Below are 21,598 nucleotides of genomic sequence, written 5' to 3'. Positions count from 1 at the left end.
GTTTCTCTTAAATTTGCAGGGACTTAGAAATGACCCATTAAATAAAGCTTTCAAGTTTCATTTCTATCTGTGGCTAATATTATCACCTAAACATTCTTATTAAATAAAGCAGGAAACAGCAAATGCACCTAAGATGCCTCTATAACAATGGTTGTTTTTCTCTAAACTGGTGGCAGATAACCTCCGGGTATTTCAACGATGTGCAAAAAGTTATTTTCCTACCTTTCAAGTTTCTGCTGCTACTTTTCTTTTTAGGCTCAAACCCTTCCCGTGTTCTTTTTTACCAATTTCTTGCTATAACCTGCATAAAAAGAGTATTAAATCTATACAGGTTATTAAGTTACTTGAAATTTCCTGAAATTTGTTGTTTAAAAAGGGACAGCTCTTTACGACATTCTTTCGTTACTTAACAAGGCAGAATTCGTATTTTTTTGCCTTAGTAGCTTTGCCTGGCATATAAGAAGTTATCCTTCCAAAGTGGCTTTTATGTGAGATAAAACTTTCTGAAACGTTGAGAGGAACTGCTTGATTGGAGATTCCAAACAGAAAATGAAACTGATTTTCGAGCTAAGCCTTTATTATGAGTATTTGCGTTGCGAGGTTACTCTTTGCAGGAGCACATTTGTTACGGACCACTTATCAGCAATCGGATTCCGGGTCGAGCTGAGCGGTCTACGAAGAGAAGTGATGCAATTCAACGATACCACATCATAGTCTGTTCATTCAAGAATGCTGTTGCAGGGAATTACATAGAAGATTTGCATGGACTTTTGGATTATTGCACATCAATAGCTGATTATCCAAACAACTGTTGATATTTGAGTGGTATTTTGTGAATCGAACAAGTATCATTAAGCTGCGTTCAAGATCTCAAGTCTTTACATATACAAGATACCCGGTAAACATGTTTCCTTTTATTAGATCATTTTTTCATTGGTTTCGATTTTCTATAGGTTTTTGCGATGGTTTTTCACTTTCATACCTCACGAAAATACTTTTTACTGACAAAAAAGCCAAGTCCCTATACGAAACTCCTTTTTGGCTGTAAGAGTTGTAATTTCTCCATTGGAGTTTATCTTGTGGATACAGATTTGCGTTGCGGCATCAAAATGGCTCGACTCCTCTAGTAAAACGATGTGAACCTAAGAAATTGTCGATGACGTATAACTATGCTTACAGTTCATAATTGTGTAAGACAGTTTCTATCAAACTGATCAGGTATTCTTTCGCGTCATCGCTTGCCCTATCTCAGTTTTTGCAACCAAGTGTTAACTCTTTTCCGTGGGCTTGTTTTTTATTCTATTGTTACTTTTCCTTATTATATTAAGTTTGCGCCAACATTGATCCCTCAAAAAAGAACCATGTTATTAAATGCAGTGCCTCTATGTAAACGCTGGTTCTTTTCCTAGTTCAAGTGTTTTTTGCTTTACTAACAGCTAGCTTTTCAGTGTGCATTATCGAAGAATTTAAGCTGCTATCCTGAAATGAACGTTTTCGGATTTGCAATCAATGTGAACGATATGCCTTTTTTGTTTCCACAAAAGGGCAGAAAAAGGGGATGACAAATACGTTCAAAAACCTCAAAAGAGCAAGAATCCCTGAAAATAATGCGAAAACAGGTATTTGGAGGGTTTTGGGGCTTTACTCGTCTTTTCGACCATTTGCCAGGTAAATCTTGACCAGGAATGTGAATTTGGTTCTAATACATGTCAACTCAAAGTTTGTCCTGATGTATGTCTTTCACTGATCTGCGAAGCTTAACGAGTCAACAATTGGGGGAATCGTTACAATTCTTGCTCTGTACGTTATAGTGTCAAAACACCAATTCACTACCTCGCAATTTCATTGTTTTTTCAGTTCATTACGCTCTTTGGAAAAAAGGAAGGCAATTTTCTATATTTTGCTTGTCTCATTTTCTAGCTTTTGCAAAATCGTTAACATGTTTAAGATTTGTGTTAGCCCGTGTCTATGGTGAATCCCTTTGAATAACGATACTCAATAGATTTGAGAAAATCGCCTCATAAACCCTCAGTAATAATCTGTCTAATCTATGATGTGCATTTGTGTTTTGAGAAACACTATTTGATACAGTCTCTTTGCTAATTCGCCCATCCCTTGGCTTACTGGGCAGTATTACTTGCAGCACATGATTTTGCTCAGGATCAAGTCTTGATTAGATCGTAAACGATCCAATGATCAAGATCAAACGATCAGATTACAATCCTTAATTGGTTCTATTTAAAGATTTTTGTGCGAGGATTTTAGGCAGAAATCTTTATCAACAAGGCAGGATTGATCGTGGTAAGCAACAGATGAACACTAGTTTCTAGCTTAAAAGTTATAATTCAGCTTCAAAAGGAATTTGTCTGGATTTGCATCTGATGCTGCTAATGCTTAGAGTAACTGATTTGATTGTCTGTAACGTTGAAAATGCAATCTACGAAATCTGACCAATAGAGCTCAATTACAAATTCGATTGAGTGAGTATTCACGTAGCTGCGTCACAGACGGTCGAGTGACGTAGGCTAATTTACAGGACGTTTGTACTAAATATGCAAATGGGGGAGGTGGGGAGGTGGTCGTTTGTCACTTGACGTGGCTTGTTCGGTGTTTCATCTAAATGTTAAGCAAACTGCTTTATCAAACTGCACAGATTTCCAATAGATAGAGTATCTATGGACTGTAAAATCTTTTCTGGGCTGCAAACCTTACTATAGAAACGATAAAGATACAGTTTTCTTGCATGATGTTTTCAGCCAAGTTGATTCAAGATATCTGCAGTCTTTTAACTCTTTATGAACTCTGCCTCAATGCGTCTGAACACACGACGACTCGTAAGATGTAGCCTATGTGAACCAAGGCAATATTGAGGCTACTTCAGCATACTAGATGTATTTACTTTACGTGCGTTATTTTCATACAGATTCCTTGGTAAACATGTCTGTGCATATACCAATTTCCGATGCAAGTTTAGAGGATATGTGTGCCATCTCTCTGGAGCACAAAGATGACTTTTGCGTGAGTCCGCCTTTTGGTTTTCTGACGGCGGAACATACGGGCAAAATGACCTGTCAAGACAGCTCTGTAATTGTCTTGGTCCGAGACAGCAAATTTGAAGGAAGAGATGTCATAATCGAGGTATGATTCTTCCATGAGTTTTTCCAACAAACTTGAAGCAGGATTTATAATTAAGCCTATTTTAATTTATGATTATAGAATTTTTTTGTAAAATTTGCCAAGTTTGTTGAGAACTACCAATTATAAAATTTGGGAATAGGATAGGACACTATCTTCATATAATGCTTCAAAGCAAGAATATTTCCCGGTGGCTAAGGAACAATTTTGCATATGCTAAGAAATATTCACGAATGTCTTAAAACGAGGATTGTGTCACCGTTTGCATTACTGAATTATTCCATTTTTTCGTTCCACTTCATTATTAGATATTTCTAAAGGTTAAGTTTGATAAAATATATTATTCGAACTGACCTCCTAAAACAAAACTTAAATGAAATATTGAAATTGATGGTGTCAGCCGTAATATAAATGAAATATAAGCAAGATCAAAATTTCATTAATTTGATTATGTTTATGTGTTTTTTCCTAAGGTGAATGATTGCACTGAAGTTCAAACCATTCGTAAACTTATATCAAAGAAACCAATTTTGACAACGGCACATTGCCACCAGACGATCAGCAGAGTAAACGGAAAGGCCGACTCAGAGCCGTCAGTGTCTCTAAAGACGGTAGATTACGTCGTTCTCATTAATACGTCACATCCGCTTGTTAAGGAGCAGTTCGAGCAGGCTTTTCAAAAGGCAGAAGATTTCTTGAAGGAAAGGAAGAATTTCAGGATTACGGTATGAATGATGCAATCTTTTTGCGAGTTATGTTTTGCTTACAAGATTCATGTTTTGGTTACAAGATTAAAACTTAAGAAGTTTGTTTATCATAGCTGCAAAATTGTAAACTTTTCTGTGATTGCGAATATTGTATCGCAGGAATTTTTCGAAGGAATTGGAGGATTTACGGTATTGGCAGTTTCAGAAGATATTCAAATGATTTTGAACCCCTTGGCCTTACTCTCTTCAAACTCTCATGAAAGAGACGAATCTCTTTGTTTTGCAGATTGCTATTAGCGATTCCATCCGAAATTACGTTGATACGATGCTAACAATGGAAGGATTACAGATAATGGGTGAAACCAACGTTTGGAATTGTGACATCATCATTGCACATGGTTTGGTGAAGCCACGATGTGCTGATCATTTCTTTGCATGCAAAAACAAATGTCAGACCGCTCTTTGGTGTCTTTGCTTTCCATTTTGCATGGTAACGGGACTGCCTTACCTTCTGTACAAAAAGTTCTTCATGTAAGTCTTGCTTTATGGGACATGTTCATATCGAGGTTTAAAGCTTGTGGTCATACCCTTGTTTTATGGTAATATACAAGCATAAACACTGCAAGAAAAACAAGACAAGGCCTCAAAAGAAATATACTAAACAAAAGCCTTGAAAAAGATAGATTTGAAACTTGGAATGACTGATAGGATAGAAAAACGATTTATCTTGTAACCAAGTTTGAACCGATGAAACGATTCTCGTTTTACTTTTCAATGCATTAGAAGATATTTTTAAAATATATTTTAGGTTCTGTTTACTACTTGTCGCTTGCTCCCGTCAATTAATCGGGCAGGATGGATTAGGGCATTAGACGAGGCCTACACCCTTTTCCAATCTTAAAAACCTGACGATAAAGGGAAATGGAATCAGAACAAATATGCTGAAAGTCAACGATCTTCCACTCAAAAGCGTTAAAAAGAATATTCAAGTCTATTTTGGAAAGTGGTTTTTGTAAGACGCCTTTTATGCGGTAAATGCTTATAAGATTAGAATGATCAGATTTGAATACAGCATCATCCACAATTAAATCCTTTGCACCCGTCAGTGAAGATACTGGCGATGCAGCTCTACACATTACCATAGGTTTTCTGCTTTTCGGGTATATATCTTTACAGTTATATGTGTTTGTTTCAGGGGGTGCAAAGATGAGACTATAAAGCAAACAGTTCCTGTCACGTATCACGATGGGCCGTTCCTCTTTGGTAAGGTTTTATATACTGAGATAGCCTAGCAAAATTGAAAATCGAATAATATCAAATTATAACAGAATAGCCACCTTAAAAACATGCATAGCATAATAACATGAATAGCTACCTTCAAAACAGATTCCAACTGCTTGTGGCTAGTATGACGCATCCTGTCTTTTTTAAACTTAATTTACTATTACAGACTTGCCATATAAATTTTGACCACCGTTTTAGTCAATTTCCAAGGTTGATAGGCTTCTTAAACTGTTGCCATTCAAATGAAGTGCCCCTAATGAAACGTTCTATACTGGTTTCGCTCTAGGGTTCGACATATTGAGTTTGTTGTATCCACCAAAGCACGCCTTGTCTGCCACAAGCCAGTATACGTCTGCAATATCAAACATGCGCGGGAAAGTCAGGTTGCCATCATTGCCTGGTCCTTCTGATGATCCGATGTATAGTGGAAGCCAAAAATCGTCAAATGCCAGAAGCAAGCGATGAAAGGACATGAACTAATGTGGTGGGGTTACGCTGCCCCAAGACATAGCAGGAGCTTCCAATCAGGTGGAGTTTGTCGCATGGAAGAGTCTTCTACCCCTCAGCTATATTCAAGTTACATTCGTTAACCTTAAGCGTCACTCATACGAGAGACTCTCTTATAAAGTATGGACGATATCATAATTGTAGCATGAATCAGTAGCTGATGTCAGTTAAAACTGTTTGGTCTTGTAGAATCGTTTTTATTTTTTGATGTTTTTTGATTTATTTTTTGTAGAATCGTCTCATGCACTAAAAGTTATGGAATAATTGACTATACGAGGAAACAATTAAGATTCCCTAGGATTTGAGGCTAAAGTAAGAGATAGTTTGCTATAAATTGCTTTCTTATTAACTTGAGTAACCATTTAAACATTCCAAAGCCCGTTTGATATAGAAATTTTTAGAAAAAGGCAGTTTATTTGTTTACCGCCTTATAAATATAGCAGATTTTGCAAGATGGGCTCAATAGTTATTTTGAATTCAACAGAACCACATACAGGTTCAGTTAAAAAGTATGCTAAACAGGGTCAGGAGACAATTCTAGAAATACTTTCAAAGCCCTTTGCCATAGAAAGTTCCTTATTGGCCCAGCCTGCAAGCAACATTTCAACAAATTCCTTTCCCACATTGGTGCCACCTCATTGCATGTACAATGATGTTTCGAAAATAGCGCCCAACGTGTTTAAATCATGTCTTAGGGCTGAATTTTGAGCTGCAGCTCGTGTGTTTATTTTTTGAGTTGGCTATTGGATTCATTCAGAGTAGATTTTTCAATAGAGAGACTGTCTTTTCTAATATTTTTCCTATGTTTTTTGCAGAAGGAAAATCGTTAGATCGATGCCCGTATGTCTTGTATCTACTGATGTGTTCTCATTTGATATGATCAGCTTTCTGACAAGCAAATATATTTGTAATATTCTAACTTTTGATCGACAAAATGTCCGATTACCTGCATTTTTTATTCACTGTAGATCGTGGCGTAGCGTGACCTTTCTCGCTGGGGGATTTGAGAGATGCAAAAACCATATTTTACTGACAGAAATTCTTTTGTTACATTAAGCATAGAATTCATTTGTTTAAAATGTACCTCAAACCGTAATATAATCCAAAACGTACAACCTAAAAATATTGAATTTTGATAGATATAGGGATGCAAAGTAGTAGCATTTTAAGCTACAAGTTTTGTCAAGCTTGTTGTGAGAGTCAAAGGCAGGAAAGAAAATAAACGAACCTAATTATTGTAATTTTAGTCTATTATCAAGTATTATCAAGTCATTTTAATTTTCGCTTTAATTTTTCATCCCAATGAGTGCACAAGTACTGAAAATACTTTATTTGCATTGTTCGTTTTCTTTTTTGTTTGCGACGCGATTTTAGTTCTGTGAAAGCCGTAAAACGAGCTACAATTGTTAAGTTTGTAACAATAGGGCATGTCCAATTTTATGGTGGCTTCTGAAGTTTTAAAAAGGAAGGTATCTACAGAGGTATGACGTTTATTCAAAGAATGATACCACCAGTTTAATTATTATAGGAACTCGCTTATAGCATAGTATCAGAAATGTTCGAGAGGGGTTCATATATAATTCAAATTCTCCACATTCAATTTAAAATTCTACAGTATACACATATAACTAAACTACATAGATTGAGTACATAATTTTACAAAACAAAATAAAAAATTAATACAATTTTACAGAAAACTAAATACAATAGACATACAAAGAGGAGTTAAATAATAAATTGCATGTGGGGAATTTTTTAAAGGAGAACTTAAAGGAGGAAGAGGGGAATTTAACTTCATTCAACCTTGCTAAGTTTGAACCCTTCAGACTTGCGTATGGCTTTACAAATTTTGAAAGATTATCTTGGAAAGAGTGTCTTTGGAAGTTAGAGACAGCTACTACACGACAAGATTGAAAAATTCCAAGCTTATATGTAGATAAAGTTCAAATAATGAATGAATGAAAATGGTGATTATATTGAAAGATGATTCCCCTCTATATCTGTAAGGAACATCATGCCCTTTTTAATCCTTCTGTTGTAAAAAATATAGCAATTAGGCCATGAAAATGTACAAGCAATGATAATACCACTGAAATGTTAGTTTACTTAGCTGCAAATGAATTAAAAACAGTCGTTTCTTTTATGTAGATCTACTGCTCAGCTGGTCAAATACAACCAAAAGATTGTGCATCGTTTCAAGGTTCAACAAGTAAAAATTATCTGAGCTGTTTGGCACAACATAAGTATGAAATGCTTGAAAGACTGTGGCTTTTAGGCAGATGATGTTTACCGAAGACTCTATCCATCGAGGTCTGCTCGAAGGCAGGACAGATGATATTCATCAAAGATGGGAAAATGTGTACTACAGATGGAATGACATTTATTTCAAGTAAGAACTATTTATACAGATTTAAGCAATTCCGGAGCGTATGCTGCTCCTGCGCAGGTGCAGAGGTCAAGGGGTGAGCCTTTAGGAAAAATTATGCTCTCTGATGCCATATATAATCTTGGGAATAAGGAAGCCCTTTTGAATGATATGGAGCCAAACAGATTTTGGCGTACACTGCAATAGAAAAAATATCAATGATGGTGAAAAATAGTGGATCTGCCTACACTCATCACCGCTTTCCCCAATATCTTTGTACTTTTTGGTAGCCCCGAGTGAAATTCATTTTGAAAGTGGGGGCTATAGTTCCCCGCATGTCCCCTTGCATAAGTCATTAATGTCATTGAATATGTACAATGATGTTGACGAACCCAATTTTGCATAGCTATGAATCCAGATTTTACAGTTTGTGAGTTTGCCCTTTCTGCTTCTGTCTCCGAGTGTCTTCCTCGAGATTCAGCTAGGTTTGTCCATAGTCTATAGAAACTATGGTTCGTCAAATATTCATTGCTCGCATAGAAAGAAACCTTCAAGGTGCCGACGTTTATATTCTCCGTAACTGCCGACGCTGGAAGTATCAAATTGCCGACAGAAAAAATGGAATAGAACATCTTTAAGCGATGTGCCCCATATAACAGGGCCTCCAACGAAGGGGCACCGAGGGGTCATGGCCCCTACTTCTTTACAAAGCAATGGAGCATTTTTCCAAAATCTTTTGTTGTGGGTGCAAAATTTTCCCTTGCCCTCCCCCCCACTTTCCAACCTGTGTCGGAGTCCATGTATAGCAAGATTTTCTCGGCAATTTGTGCCTTGTAAGAAACTTTATGCGCAAATACTGCCTGTTGTTGAATATTTCTTCCTATCTAATTCACATAGAAAAAAGAAAAAACTTTAGAAAGTTTAATGTGAATAGTTAGTTAATTGATGGTTCTCTCTAAACCATTTGTTTGTCGCAAGCTATGCGGTGAACAATGCAATTGAAAAATACTTGATGGAAAGGACAAGAAGTGCTTTTCAAAAACGTTATTGTGCAAAATGTGCTTATGATTGAAATGTTTTCATTGGCATTAATAAAGTCTTGAAACGAAAAGAGAACCCCTCAAGAAAAAATTCATTAAAAACTTTGTTTATGACAGCATGATTTTACTTTATGATGGCTATAATGTAATGTTACCTTTGATTTCTGTCAGAGCATTTTTTAACATACTCAGTGGTGGGGGAATTGCCCCACCCGTGCCTCCGACTTCCCCCACCACGGATGACCAAAATGCTCTTTCAACCCCAATTTCCTAGGCCATTGTGGGGCACTTTCAAAAGAACGAACATAATGCAAATGTGCTGGTAAATAAAACGGGGCCCAGGCGCACTAAAACTAGAAAGATGACAAAATAGTGACAAAAGCAATCCCTGTTCAGGAACGAATTTAGCGGGCGGGTGTAGGGGGTGTGAACCCCCCCCCCCCCCACTAACAGTTCTGTGTCTGTCGGTAAATTTTGTTTCATTCGGTAAAAATCATTTGTTGGTAGTCAGTAGTAACAAAGTAACGTCAAGATTTTACTTTATTTATTTTTTATCAGTATTTATCTTCTTATCAGTAGCGAAGGGGGGGGGGGGATATTTTTAAATGTATTTTAAACCAATCTCAAAGGCATCGTCGCAAAATTTTTCTGCCTCAATGTTCAGTAATTTCCTGTCGTTTTGGGGTTTGTATAGAAAATTCTTTCACGTTCTTGAGGCATTCCTGATACAATAGAAACTAAAATGCTAAAGCAGTCCAATCTTTAAAAAAATTGGATTCTGACATGCTTGTGGTGGACTTTGGTGGACTGGATTTTAGATAATTGATTACAACTTTGGAAAATCACTTCTTACGCGTAGAGATTCCTCGCCTTACAAAATTCAGGATATAAACGTTAGTGGAATTGTGAAGGAAATAGACAGTTCTAGAATATGGTCAGCCACCTATGACGTAGAATAAAGGGAAATTGCCACGTAGAAATGCCATGGCTTTTTCAAACAGATTTACGAAATGGGTGTTTCCCCAAATTCACATGTTGGCCCCCATATTGTCTAGCACATGGAGAAAAAACATTGCAGTTTTCGAGCCCAGTGCCCTAAAGTTTAGAGTAGATAACCAAAACAGGTAATGTCAATTTAGGCCAAGCCATTTTAAAGCCCTTCTTCGTTTCTGAAGTTGATTTCGTACTCATGTTTCAGGCGTCAGCGCGCGAAAAAAGACAACCAATTTCCTCCGACAACTTATCAAAATAGAGCAACTAATACACTCTTTTTATGAGAACCAGTAAGTTTAAATTTAGGCTGGTTGTTCTTAATTTTTCCAAAACTTTTAGGCTGGATGAGCCATCCTTTATTTGCCGACAGGTTTGAAAATTTCCCGACAAAGCAGCCCTAGATGGAAAAGAACTCCTTGTTTTTGAGATTGAATTTTTTAAGGGGGTTTCATAACTATGCTCAAAATTGCGTTGTTGTACGCCAAAGGTCTTTGGCGTAATATACAGCATAGGGGAAAAATGTAATTGCCATGCGCGCGATGAATCACAGGGGTTACCATTCATGAATCACAGAAAGTTGCCATTAATTTTGAACATGAACGATCACGAAGTCACATTTATGACCAAAAGGCAACGGGAGGGAGTAACGGCAACTTCCCTCCTTTTTCCATGAATAGGCAATACAATCAAAAGAAATGATAATAACTAGCAAAAACCTCGATGCTTGGCAATTACTTTGGCAATAGTTTCGTTTTGTAGCAAAATCTAGATTTGTCTGTAGGTAACCCTTTTTCTCGCGACAATTCAACTCTTTCATATTCCTTATCGACCACGAAGTCACATTCATAATAATCAAAAGTAGCGGTCAGTTTCTTCCATTTTCCATGAAAAGGCAATACATTCACAACAAATGATAAGAACCAGCAAAAACCTTGTTGTTTGGCAATTACTTTGGCAATAGTTTCGTTTTGTAGCAAAATCTAGATTTTTCTGTAGGTAACCCTTTTTCTCGCGACAACTTAGCCTTTTCATATTCCTTATCGACCACGAAGTCACATTCATAATAATCAAAAGTAGCGGTCAGTTTCTTCCATTTTCCATGAAAAGGCAATACATTCACAACAAATGATAAGAACCAGCAAAAACCTTGTTGTTTGGCAATTACTTTGGCAATAGTTTCGTTTTGTAGCAAAATCTAGATTTTTCTGTAGGTAACCCTTTTTCTCGCGACAACTTAGCCTTTTCATATTCCTTATCGACCACGAAGTCACATTCATAATAATCAAAAGTAGCGGTCAGTTTCTTCCATTTTCCATGAAAAGGCAATACATTCACAACAAATGATAAGAACCAGCAAAAACCTTGTTGTTTGGCAATTACTTTGGCAATAGTTTCGTTTTGTAGCAAAATCTAGATTTTTCTGTAGGTAACCCTTTTTCTCGCGACAATTCAGCCTTTTCATATTCCTTATCGACCACGAAGTCACATTCATAATAATCAAAAGTAGCGGTCAGTTTCTTCCATTTTCCATGAAAAGGCAATACATTCACAACAAATGATAAGAACCAGCAAAAACCTTGTTGTTTGGCAATTACTTTGGCAATAGTTTCGTTTTGTAGCAAAATCTAGATTTTTCTGTAGGTAACCCTTTTTCTCGCGACAACTTAGCCTTTTCATATTCCTTATCGACCACGAAGTCACATTCATAATAATCAAAAGTAGCGGTCAGTTTCTTCCATTTTCCATGAAAAGGCAATACATTCACAACAAATGATAAGAACCAGCAAAAACCTTGTTGTTTGGCAATTACTTTGGCAATAGTTTCGTTTTGTAGCAAAATCTAGATTTTTCTGTAGGTAACCCTTTTTCTCGCGACAATTCAGCCTTTTCATATTCCTTATCGACCACGAAGTCACATTCATAATAATCAAAAGTAGCGGTCAGTTTCTTCCATTTTCCATGAAAAGGCAATACATTCACAACAAATGGTAATAACCAGCAAAAACCTTGATGTTTGGCAATTACTTTGTCAATAGTTTCGTTTTGTAGCAAAATCTAGATTTTTCTGTAGGTAACCCTTTTTCTCGCGACAACTTAGCCTTTTCATATTCCTTATCGACCACGAAGTCACATTCATAATAATCAAAAGTAGCGGTCAGTTTCTTCCATTTTCCATGAAAAGGCAATACATTCACAACAAATGATAAGAACCAGCAAAAACCTTGTTGTTTGTCAATTACTTTGGCAATAGTTTCGTTTTGTAGCAAAATCTAGATTTTTCTGTAGGTAACCCTTTTTCTCGCGACAATTCAGCCTTTTCATATTCCTTATCGACCACGAAGTCACATTCATAATAATCAAAAGTAGCGGTCAGTTTCTTCCATTTTCCATGAAAAGGCAATACATTCACAACAAATGATAAGAACCAGCAAAAACCTTGTTGTTTGTCAATTACTTTGGCAATAGTTTCGTTTTGTAGCAAAATCTAGATTTTTCTGTAGGTAACCCTTTTTCTCGCGACAATTCAGCCTTTTCATATTCCTTATCGACCACGAAGTCACATTCATAATAATCAAAAGTAGCGGTCAGTTTCTTCCATTTTCCATGAAAAGGCAATACATTCACAACAAATGATAAGAACCAGCAAAAACCTTGTTGTTTGGCAATTACTTTGGCAATAGTTTCGTTTTGTAGCAAAATCTAGATTTTTCTGTAGGTAACCCTTTTTCTCGCGACAATTCAGCCTTTTCATATTCCTTATCGACCACGAAGTCACATTCATAATAATCAAAAGTAGCGGTCAGTTTCTTCCATTTTCCATGAAAAGGCAATACATTCACAACAAATGGTAATAACCAGCAAAAACCTTGATGTTTGGCAATTACTTTGTCAATAGTTTCGTTTTGTAGCAAAATCTAGATTTTTCTGTAGGTAACCCTTTTTCTCGCGACAATTCAGCCTTTTCATATTCCTTATCGACCACGAAGTCACATTCATAATAATCAAAAGTAGCGGTCAGTTTCTTCCATTTTCCATGAAAAGGCAATACATTCACAACAAATGATAAGAACCAGCAAAAACCTTGTTGTTTGGCAATTACTTTGGCAATAGTTTCGTTTTGTAGCAAAATCTAGATTTTTCTGTAGGTAACCCTTTTTCTCGCGACAATTCAGCCTTTTCATATTCCTTATCGACCACGAAGTCACATTCATAATAATCAAAAGTAGCGGTCAGTTTCTTCCATTTTCCATGAAAAGGCAATACATTCACAACAAATGATAAGAACCAGCAAAAACCTTGTTGTTTGGCAATTACTTTGGCAATAGTTTCGTTTTGTAGCAAAATCTAGATTTTTCTGTAGGTAACCCTTTTTCTCGCGACAATTCAGCCTTTTCATATTCCTTATCGACCACGAAGTCACATTCATAATAATCAAAAGTAGCGGTCAGTTTCTTCCATTTTCCATGAAAAGGCAATACATTCACAACAAATGATAAGAACCAGCAAAAACCTTGTTGTTTGGCAATTACTTTGGCAATAGTTTCGTTTTGTAGCAAAATCTAGATTTTTCTGTAGGTAACCCTTTTTCTCGCGACAACTTAGCCTTTTCATATTCCTTATCGACCACGAAGTCACATTCATAATAATCAAAAGTAGCGGTCAGTTTCTTCCATTTTCCATGAAAAGGCAATACATTCACAACAAATGATAAGAACCAGCAAAAACCTTGTTGTTTGGCAATTACTTTGGCAATAGTTTCGTTTTGTAGCAAAATCTAGATTTTTCTGTAGGTAACCCTTTTTCTCGCGACAACTTAGCCTTTTCATATTCCTTATCGACCACGAAGTCACATTCATAATAATCAAAAGTAGCGGTCAGTTTCTTCCATTTTCCATGAAAAGGCAATACATTCACAACAAATGATAAGAACCAGCAAAAACCTTGTTGTTTGGCAATTACTTTGGCAATAGTTTCGTTTTGTAGCAAAATCTAGATTTTTCTGTAGGTAACCCTTTTTCTCGCGACAACTTAGCCTTTTCATATTCCTTATCGACCACGAAGTCACATTCATAATAATCAAAAGTAGCGGTCAGTTTCTTCCATTTTCCATGAAAAGGCAATACATTCACAACAAATGATAAGAACCAGCAAAAACCTTGTTGTTTGGCAATTACTTTGGCAATAGTTTCGTTTTGTAGCAAAATCTAGATTTGTCTGTAAGTTACCCTTTTATCGCGACAATGTTTCATCTCAATATTGTAATTTTATATAAATGTAGATATTTCGACATTTACCTGCAATTTTGTTTGTTGTTTTGAAATAATGATTAAAAGTTCTTTCTTGATATACCTTGATCAAGCATTTCTGTTTTATAAGTTTCATCCAATAATATGTCTACTAGATTTCCGAAAACAATTAACTTTTATACTTTGACTTTGAAGTTTTTACTGCATATGTTGAAGCCATGTGGAGTATTTGCGCCCGCGATTCCGTGCCGCCATGACCAGCGTCATGCATTTTTCCCCTATGCTGTAATATACATGTTTTTCTGCGTGAATAAGAGGTTTTAAGAGGGTGTTGGATACAACGCTGTACAAAGTGTCCAGGTGGATTTTTAAATTTCCAATAAACCAATTTTACAGAAATAAAATTGCACTTTGGAGAAATAATAGATAAACAATCAAAATGGAGAAAGAATGTTTATACAGTGACCAAAGTTAAATATGCCAAGAAACTCCTATCGGACAGTATCATAAAATATTTTTATATAGGTCCCTTTAAACCACATCCAGCACTACTGCTTCATATGGGCTAGCTTTGGGAAATTTCATTTATATTCTTTGAAAACCTACAAGATAGAGCAACGTAAATCTTGTAAATTCAGTATTAAGTAAATGATTCATCACAAGACTGCAAGCTTCATTTATAAAACTTTGAAAAAATAAGCGCTTGCTTATTGATAGTGCATTTTTGCAAAAGATTCGTAGATGAACAATGGAATTCTACGCAATTCATACCTAAATATAAGTTCACAAGAACTTAATACCAAGCATGGTCAAAACCGTGTAGCCTACATAGGAACAACAACCTAGAGTTCTCTTCCCAACAAATCAAAACAACAACTCCTTACAATTCTTTTAAATGATAGGAGAACAGGATTTGGGAAAACATACCGAGAAAGACGAGGAAAAATATAAACGGGTGACACGCTCGGGCAAAGTCTTTTGTTGTGAACTTCAGTTGGGTTCGACAGAGATGTTGATTTTTTTAATTATCAAACTTATTTTTTTAATTATTTAATTATCAATTATCAAGTCTTTATTTAATTATCAAACAGAAAATGATTAAGAATAATGAAACAATGCAATGGAGAGGACACCAGGACCATTCTCCTACTGGTGCACTCGCATATATCCCAACGACTATAACAAATTATGCCCTTATATTTTCGTGGCATGTCACGCCTTACATGTGACACTCGGGGGTAAAGTTCCATTCTATCATCTTTAAAAGAAAACTACGTACTATGTTTTTAACATAAAGAGATACATAAAATTACACAAAAACTCCCATATTGAGCCAGAATTTGATTTCCCAATTTTTTTCTAATTTAATTGTTGATTGAATCTAGATTGAATGCACATATATTTGTACCGTGTTTTTTTAGGAAAATCTTGATCTGGGTTTTCTTCGAGGGGGAGGGAGGTTACACGAGGGGGACTGTAAAAATCATTCCCAAGTTGCCACATCAGTAACTCGTTTTGTAGCTTTTTCACAATTTTCAAGTTCATCTCATTTGCAATTTTAATAAAAAACTTTCTAAAATAATAAATAAATCTAAGAAATTAATCGAGCCTCAAAAACATCTTTGGTACAAAACTATTAAATGTCTTTCATAATGAAGTATTTTTTATTCATGGACTAAAATGGTGTATTTTCTGTCCTATCTTGAATGAGCCGCCATAGGGCTTATAAAAAGTTAAGATTTGGCTTGCTAGGAATGGGGACCTTATCAAGAATGGGGACTCAATGTTTACTCCAAGGCTGGGGGCTTACTCAAGTTTTTGGCTTATATGAATGGAGGGGGTCAATTTCGGGATTTACGGTATTTAGGTTTTGGTTTCCTTTGTCATGTAATTGTAGGTTATCAAAATTTTGCAAGATTATAAATTAAGCAATTCAGAATAAACAAAAAAACGTAAGAAAATGACAAAATGCAAACTGTCCCCTAAATGTAAAACCAACAATATGTTATTAGTATCCTCTCTCCCCATTGCAGGTGATTACCCATATTCATTAGTGAATAAAACGGACAGAGTTTCGCCGATTCAGACATTTGCTTGCAACACCAGGTCCCTTTTCAAAAAAAGTAAAGGAACCTTTTGTACAATTTCACAAAATTGAAACTTTTGGAACAATTCAAGACAGTAGTTGACATTCTCTTCTGCCACCCAGAAACCAACATTGAAAGTTCCACCAATTTTGTCATAAACAACCTGCATCCCTCGAAGAACATGGTCCAAGATCGATTCTGGGTCAGACCCATAGATATCCACACCAAAGTATTTTTCTCCTTGATTTGTAGTTCTAATGGCAGTGTCCCACACCGAGAATGCTGCTAATTTGTACCCAGTGTCACTTTGCTTTCTCGCCATTAAAAGTAAAAGCTCATCCCTGGTTTTCAGATACTCCCAGTTCATGCTTATGCTAAGGTTGAACAACTCAGCGTTTACTCGAAGGTAGTCAGAAGGAAACATGTTTCTTATCAACTGGCTTTGGCTGTACAGATCCTGAAACTCTTGCCATGTTGTGAATTCCGGTTCTTCTTGTAGTTTGCTGACTAAATGTTTTTTTGTATTGAAATTACACGCCAATGTCAATTTGGTAACCTTGGCCAAACAGTCATAATTATCTACTATCTTAGGCCTGTATCGCAAGATATTGTTGAGATTTGGAAGCAACTCTCTGATTGCTCTCAATGTAAAATCAAGCAAACTTCTGTACACTCCTCTTCCTCGATATGCGATGTCAACCCTAGAGAATCTAATGATAGCACTTCTTCCATTGTCAGTGATGTTAATTGACGTAAACCCAACCAGCTTCCCACATGCGGTTTCTGCGATAAAGAGGTACCGTCTCTCATCCTTTAGCCATTTTGGAAAAAGATACACAAGAGAATCTGATTTCTCATTAATTCCTACAGATATAGATGCAATTCCCTCCAAATCAGATGCTTTAGCCTTCCTGAAGCGCAGGCTGCTGTCGTGCGTTGCCATTTCAGGGTTGTTTTCCATTTGGACTAATGAACCATCTAGGTGTGTTATTTTGGGAACGAGTTGTGTTGAAGCGTCTATTTGGTAGAGTTAGTTTACATACAGAGACTCTATTTTGTGTCTATCCTCCTCACAGACTCCACCGTAGGGTGTCCTATGTTATGCAATATGCTATTTAGTGCTCTCTTTACCAATATGATATGCCAGTTTCCCGTTACTGGTTTTAAAGACACGTTTCCTTCCAGTTCTTTTCTTGAATCGAATGGATCGTCACGCCAATCGAAACTGCGACAAACCAAGAATTCCGTGTCACAAGTGGGCAATCTATGCCAAGTACAAACAAAATGTATGCTTTCTTACTTCCGGCCAAGTTTCCCGTAGCTTGCCTGTGTTATAGGCCGGTAACTTGAGACACAGCATTCCCTTCTAGCCCCTAACAATTAACAATTGAAAGTAACAATTGATAGTGTTGTGGGTTATTGATACATTCTGAACTTGGGGTCTATTTTCCTTTGTAATTGCAAACGTTCTACTCAATTTTAACAGAATAAGTAACAACGTCTGAGCAGTTAGGAGGAACTAAACTAGAAGTAACGATACGTTATGAAATGCATGCGCTTGAGGAAAGGAAAAATGCCAAAGTAAAGTTGTATGATGGCGGTACACAGAAATGGACAAAGACAAACGCAAGAAGTACTTGATTATCACCAGGATAGCAACAATAACAGAACAAAACAGCTTAGTAACACAACTCATATTGAAAAAGTATTAGCAACATCAAATGAGCTCCCGTTTTTGCCATCATTACGAATAGGTTTCTATCAAAGCTGCCAAACTCCAGGTGTAGAGACAAAGTATATTTTGAGGATTTTAGGAATTTTTGTCTGTTATAGAACAGAAGCTTTCAAAATTCTCATGCTTTACAGTGGCGGATCCAGACTACCGCCATTACCGCTCGAGCGGTAGTCAGATTATTCAAAAAATTATAGAAACAAGGATCATTCTCATGTTTATCCTACTACTTTAATTAAACCATTATTAATTATTGAAAATATTTGATCGCGCTGCAAACCAAGCCTTTCTTCCTAGGAACATGCCTGAAATTTCCACAGAGACAGAAGTATGTTTTAATCTCCATATCGCTATGGAAATTGCGTGCCAATTGCCGAGCCACATGTTTGCAAATAGAAGGCTAGCATGGGGGGATGATGAAATCATGGCTTGCTAGCTAGGGGGGTTGAGTCGGTGTAGAGCGGATTCGAGCTGCACTGAGCGGTAGTCAGCTTGCCTAAACCAATCAAATCGTCAGAAATCACTGCCAACCTGGGGGGATGCATACAAATTTTGTTGACAACCAATGAACAACCGAGTTGACTACCGCTCAGATGGGGGGTTGAAGTAGTACTGCCGCTCAACGCGGCTCAAACGTTACAGAAAGATGGGGGGATGCCTACATATTCTGCAAGTGGGCAAACTGTAACTTCAAAGCCAATGTGACCCATTATTCTGTACAATACACAACTATTCGTAGGAATATATTTTAAAAGAATATTAAATTAAAAGTCAGGCCCACAATATTCGCCAAAAGTATGATTCTTTGTTTAACAAAAGTTGCTCTCAATAATTGCAAATTTTATCTAGCTTTTTAAACTTAGTAATTTTCAACAGGTCTGATTTTCATAAGTAATTGTCCGACTAAATGCGAGTTTTAGGCGACACTTCGAAATTCTGCCAAATGTATCTTTTTTTCTAATTCGATGGTGTTCCTCGTCTAAATGCCGTAAATTTTTTTAGAATATCCATCCTCAGAATATTGAATAAGATTATTTATTTCTTCTCAAGCTTGTTGTAAGGATACATGAAATTTCAGTAAAGCACCGCTTGTCTCTTGAAAATGGGCTACATAAGAAATTATAGAAAGCAATAATCATTTTAGAAAACCGGGTGTGACCAAGAAATGGGTGTGGTCTAAAGGGTGTGGTCAACCCTCTATCTCATTTCGGCGGTAGTCAGATTTTTGGCTGGATCCGCCACTGACTTTATACAGAAGGCTAGGTGCGTCATATGAAAAAAAATTTTCGCCACATGCACAAGCAGAAGACTAGGTTCAGGAAGTTTTCCAAGATATCAAATAAAGAAATGGCAATAAAACCATGACAAATGGGCCTAGCTGTTTTCTACTATTCTCCTCAAGAGATAGTTGCTACTTTATAAACTAAAATTTCTGCATCTATTCACAATTTTACCTGGGCCAGACCATCGCAATCGCGTCAGTCAACTCGAGGCAGCTTTGACCACAGGAAGTGAAGCCGGGAGAAATATCATTTGTACAGCAAGAACGGAGAGGTGCTGTACAAACAATTTTATGAAACGTGCGAAATTAAGCAAAGAATTCAGGCGAAAATTAAGTTTTAAGTGATTAAACTGTAAAATATGAAACACCTATGAACGTGAATAATTGAATTTCAAGGAAAATGGGAAGGTAATGCATAATTCTTGGCATTAATAGTGATGGTACCGATCGTCGTTTTGGAGCATCTACAGTCTTTTTGCAGTCCCTAAACATTTTTAAACAAGATGAGTTTATTGATCTGATGGCGAATATTTGGTTTCTTTTTATTTATGACTTGTTTTTTAATTTTCTTTTGGTGGACCTTCGCAAACAAACAGTCAAATATTTGAAGCAGATATTTTTGACGAGGTGTATCACGTGATCACCTTGCAAGTCATCGGTCAAGAAAACTAGAAGGAATCTAGCAAGTACCAAAGGAATAAAATTTAAGGAAAAATTTATAAATTTTACAAAAAAGTGCCAATATTGAAGAACCCAAAATGGTATGGATAGGCCTAATTGTAAACAAACCGGTGAAGTAAAATTGATTCATCACCACTTATATCCTTAGAAATACTGGCGGCATCCCTTTACTTCCAACCCTCTTAAAAGACTGCCTTTTCCTATCAGTCTGTCAATCCTTACACCAAAAACGCACGAAATAACCAGCCAAAAAGCGAGATGCAATAGAACGCCATACACTGAGTCACTTCTTGCCGTTTAATGCGGAAATCGATAGGCTTCACTGCCTCCCCAATCAATGATGTACGATTCATTGCTTTAAAATGTCATACCTCAAGAGTCGCACAGGTGTGTGAGTCACTCACATTCAACCCATATAGTGAACCACTTACATTTCGCAGCGAAGTGTATGACACAGGAAAAATTATAAATCAAAATGCGATGATCACTAAAATCACGGTTGCCATAGGGATCCAGTTCCCAAAAGACAATGGAAATTTTGCTGACGTTGCACTAAAATCTCAAACTTTGTCAAGATTAGGAGGCATGCTATCGCATGCAATTACATAAGTTTTTTTTCAAAATCCGTTGCAGCGTGTTTGTTATCAAAGTTAAGATAAAAAAATTAAGATAAAAAAGTGTAATGAAAAGAGCGAGAATGAAATTCTGGTTGATATTAGCAACCCTGATATATTGCTTAAATATTATGAAGCGTCATTAGATGTAAATTTTAATCAAATAATTTGCAATATGCAATTTAGTGTTCTCTTTACCAAGATAATATGAAAGTTTCCCGATACTTGTTTTAAAGCCAGGTTCCCTTCCAGTTCTGGCTGGTGTAAAACATAGGTCCTGTAGGTTAACAAAACGCAGGTAAAATCGTGCGGGTCAAAATTAGTTGGTTTCTCCGTGTGGACTTCTGTGTGGTATTGGAAATTATTTGCAAAACATTATTTTTGAGGTGCTGGAAGTAATAAAAGCTGGACAATACAATACACACGGATTACAGTATGATAATAGTCATTAGAAGAGGATTGGTAAGGAATGGCGGCATTGATCAGGAACTCTTTGATCGTCTTTTTAGGAATCACGTGACGAATAAGGTCGATTTGAACCTTTTAGTTTAGCCTCGTTTAGACTTTGAACGCACGTTTTTTAGGTTTTTCAGAGAAGACTTAATCGCAAGTAATTAGTTTTGAATCGTGAGCAATAAACAGCTAATCGTGAGTAATCAAATATCATACAAGTGAGTCTATATATCACACAAATTGGTATAGTGCTATCAAAATAACAAAAGAGAGAAATTTGTCCAAAACTATAGCAGAAGTAAATGGGGGATTATAAGTTAGCATTAACAAGGGGCTCAGCCCCCAGGGTCCCCTGACCTTGCCATTTTTCACCGTGCCAGTCATGTCACCTTGCCTTGCCAATCAACTTTTTAAGAGTTATCCAAAATTCATTGAAGGCAAATAGAATGACATGACTGGATTACAAGACTT

At 36.5% G+C, this 21,598-nt stretch overlaps 3 protein-coding genes across 6 annotated transcripts in view; 2 read left to right on the top strand and 1 right to left on the bottom strand.

Annotated features, from left to right (window-relative positions):
* Nucleotides 1–130: 130 nt before the first annotated feature.
* On the top strand, nucleotides 131–6,474 carry LOC135685515 (uncharacterized). 3 transcript variants are annotated; one of them, XM_065201486.2, is made up of 6 exons: nucleotides 131–898; nucleotides 2,924–3,138; nucleotides 3,609–3,860; nucleotides 4,129–4,373; nucleotides 5,038–5,105; nucleotides 5,413–6,474. In XM_065201486.2, the coding sequence occupies exons 2-6, from the start codon at nucleotides 2,938–2,940 to the stop codon at nucleotides 5,589–5,591; spliced, it is 945 nt and encodes a 314-aa protein (XP_065057558.1). In that variant the 5' UTR covers nucleotides 131–898; nucleotides 2,924–2,937; the 3' UTR covers nucleotides 5,592–6,474. The 3 variants fall into 3 exon arrangements, with proteins under 3 accessions (XP_065057558.1, XP_065057559.1, XP_065057557.2); XM_065201487.2 differs by lacking the exon at nucleotides 131–898 and adding an exon at nucleotides 1,287–2,301; XM_065201485.2 differs by lacking the exon at nucleotides 131–898 and having other exon boundaries at nucleotides 2,385–3,138.
* A 1,395-nt stretch (nucleotides 6,475–7,869) lies between these two features.
* Nucleotides 7,870–21,598, top strand: part of LOC135685518 (uncharacterized) — a 68,727-nt gene continuing 54,998 nt past the window's right edge. Inside the window, exon 1 of the mRNA XM_065201489.2 lies at nucleotides 7,870–8,022. Coding sequence (XP_065057561.2) covers nucleotides 7,913–8,022 — 110 coding nt within the window. The 5' untranslated portion in view covers nucleotides 7,870–7,912. The remainder of the gene's footprint in view (nucleotides 8,023–21,598) is intronic.
* On the bottom strand, nucleotides 14,563–20,426 carry LOC135685517 (histidine N-acetyltransferase). Of its 2 annotated transcripts, none has more exons than XM_089112750.1 (2): nucleotides 20,169–20,426; nucleotides 14,563–17,590 (listed from the first exon to the last, which is right to left on the bottom strand). In XM_089112750.1, exon 2 carries the CDS (start codon nucleotides 17,324–17,326, stop codon nucleotides 16,361–16,363), a length of 966 nt encoding a protein of 321 aa, XP_088968876.1. In that variant the 5' UTR covers nucleotides 17,327–17,590; nucleotides 20,169–20,426; the 3' UTR covers nucleotides 14,563–16,360. The 2 variants fall into 2 exon arrangements, with proteins under 2 accessions (XP_088968876.1, XP_065057560.2); XM_065201488.2 differs by having other exon boundaries at nucleotides 20,194–20,426.

The sequence above is a fragment of the Rhopilema esculentum genome, chromosome 15 (genome assembly GCF_057945365.1).
Source record: "Rhopilema esculentum isolate cy_ngs chromosome 15, ASM5794536v1, whole genome shotgun sequence".
Lineage (NCBI taxonomy): Eukaryota > Metazoa > Cnidaria > Scyphozoa > Rhizostomeae > Rhizostomatidae > Rhopilema > Rhopilema esculentum.
The sequence above is the reverse complement of the archived record's forward strand: the minus strand, read 5'-3'. Positions and strand labels throughout refer to the sequence as shown.

Coding starts and splice junctions, on each gene's coding strand:
- LOC135685515 (XM_065201485.2), top strand. CDS start 2,890: ATGTATTTACTTTACGTGCGTTATTTTCATACAGATTCCTTGGTAAAC. Junction 3,861..4,128: donor GGAAGAATTTCAGGATTACG/GTATGAATGATG, acceptor TTTGTTTTGCAG/ATTGCTATTAGCGATTCCAT. Junction 5,106..5,412: donor CGATGGGCCGTTCCTCTTTG/GTAAGGTTTTAT, acceptor GTTTCGCTCTAG/GGTTCGACATATTGAGTTTG.
- LOC135685517 (XM_089112750.1), bottom strand. CDS start 17,326: ATGGAAAACAACCCTGAAATGGCAACGCACGACAGCAGCCTGCGCTTC.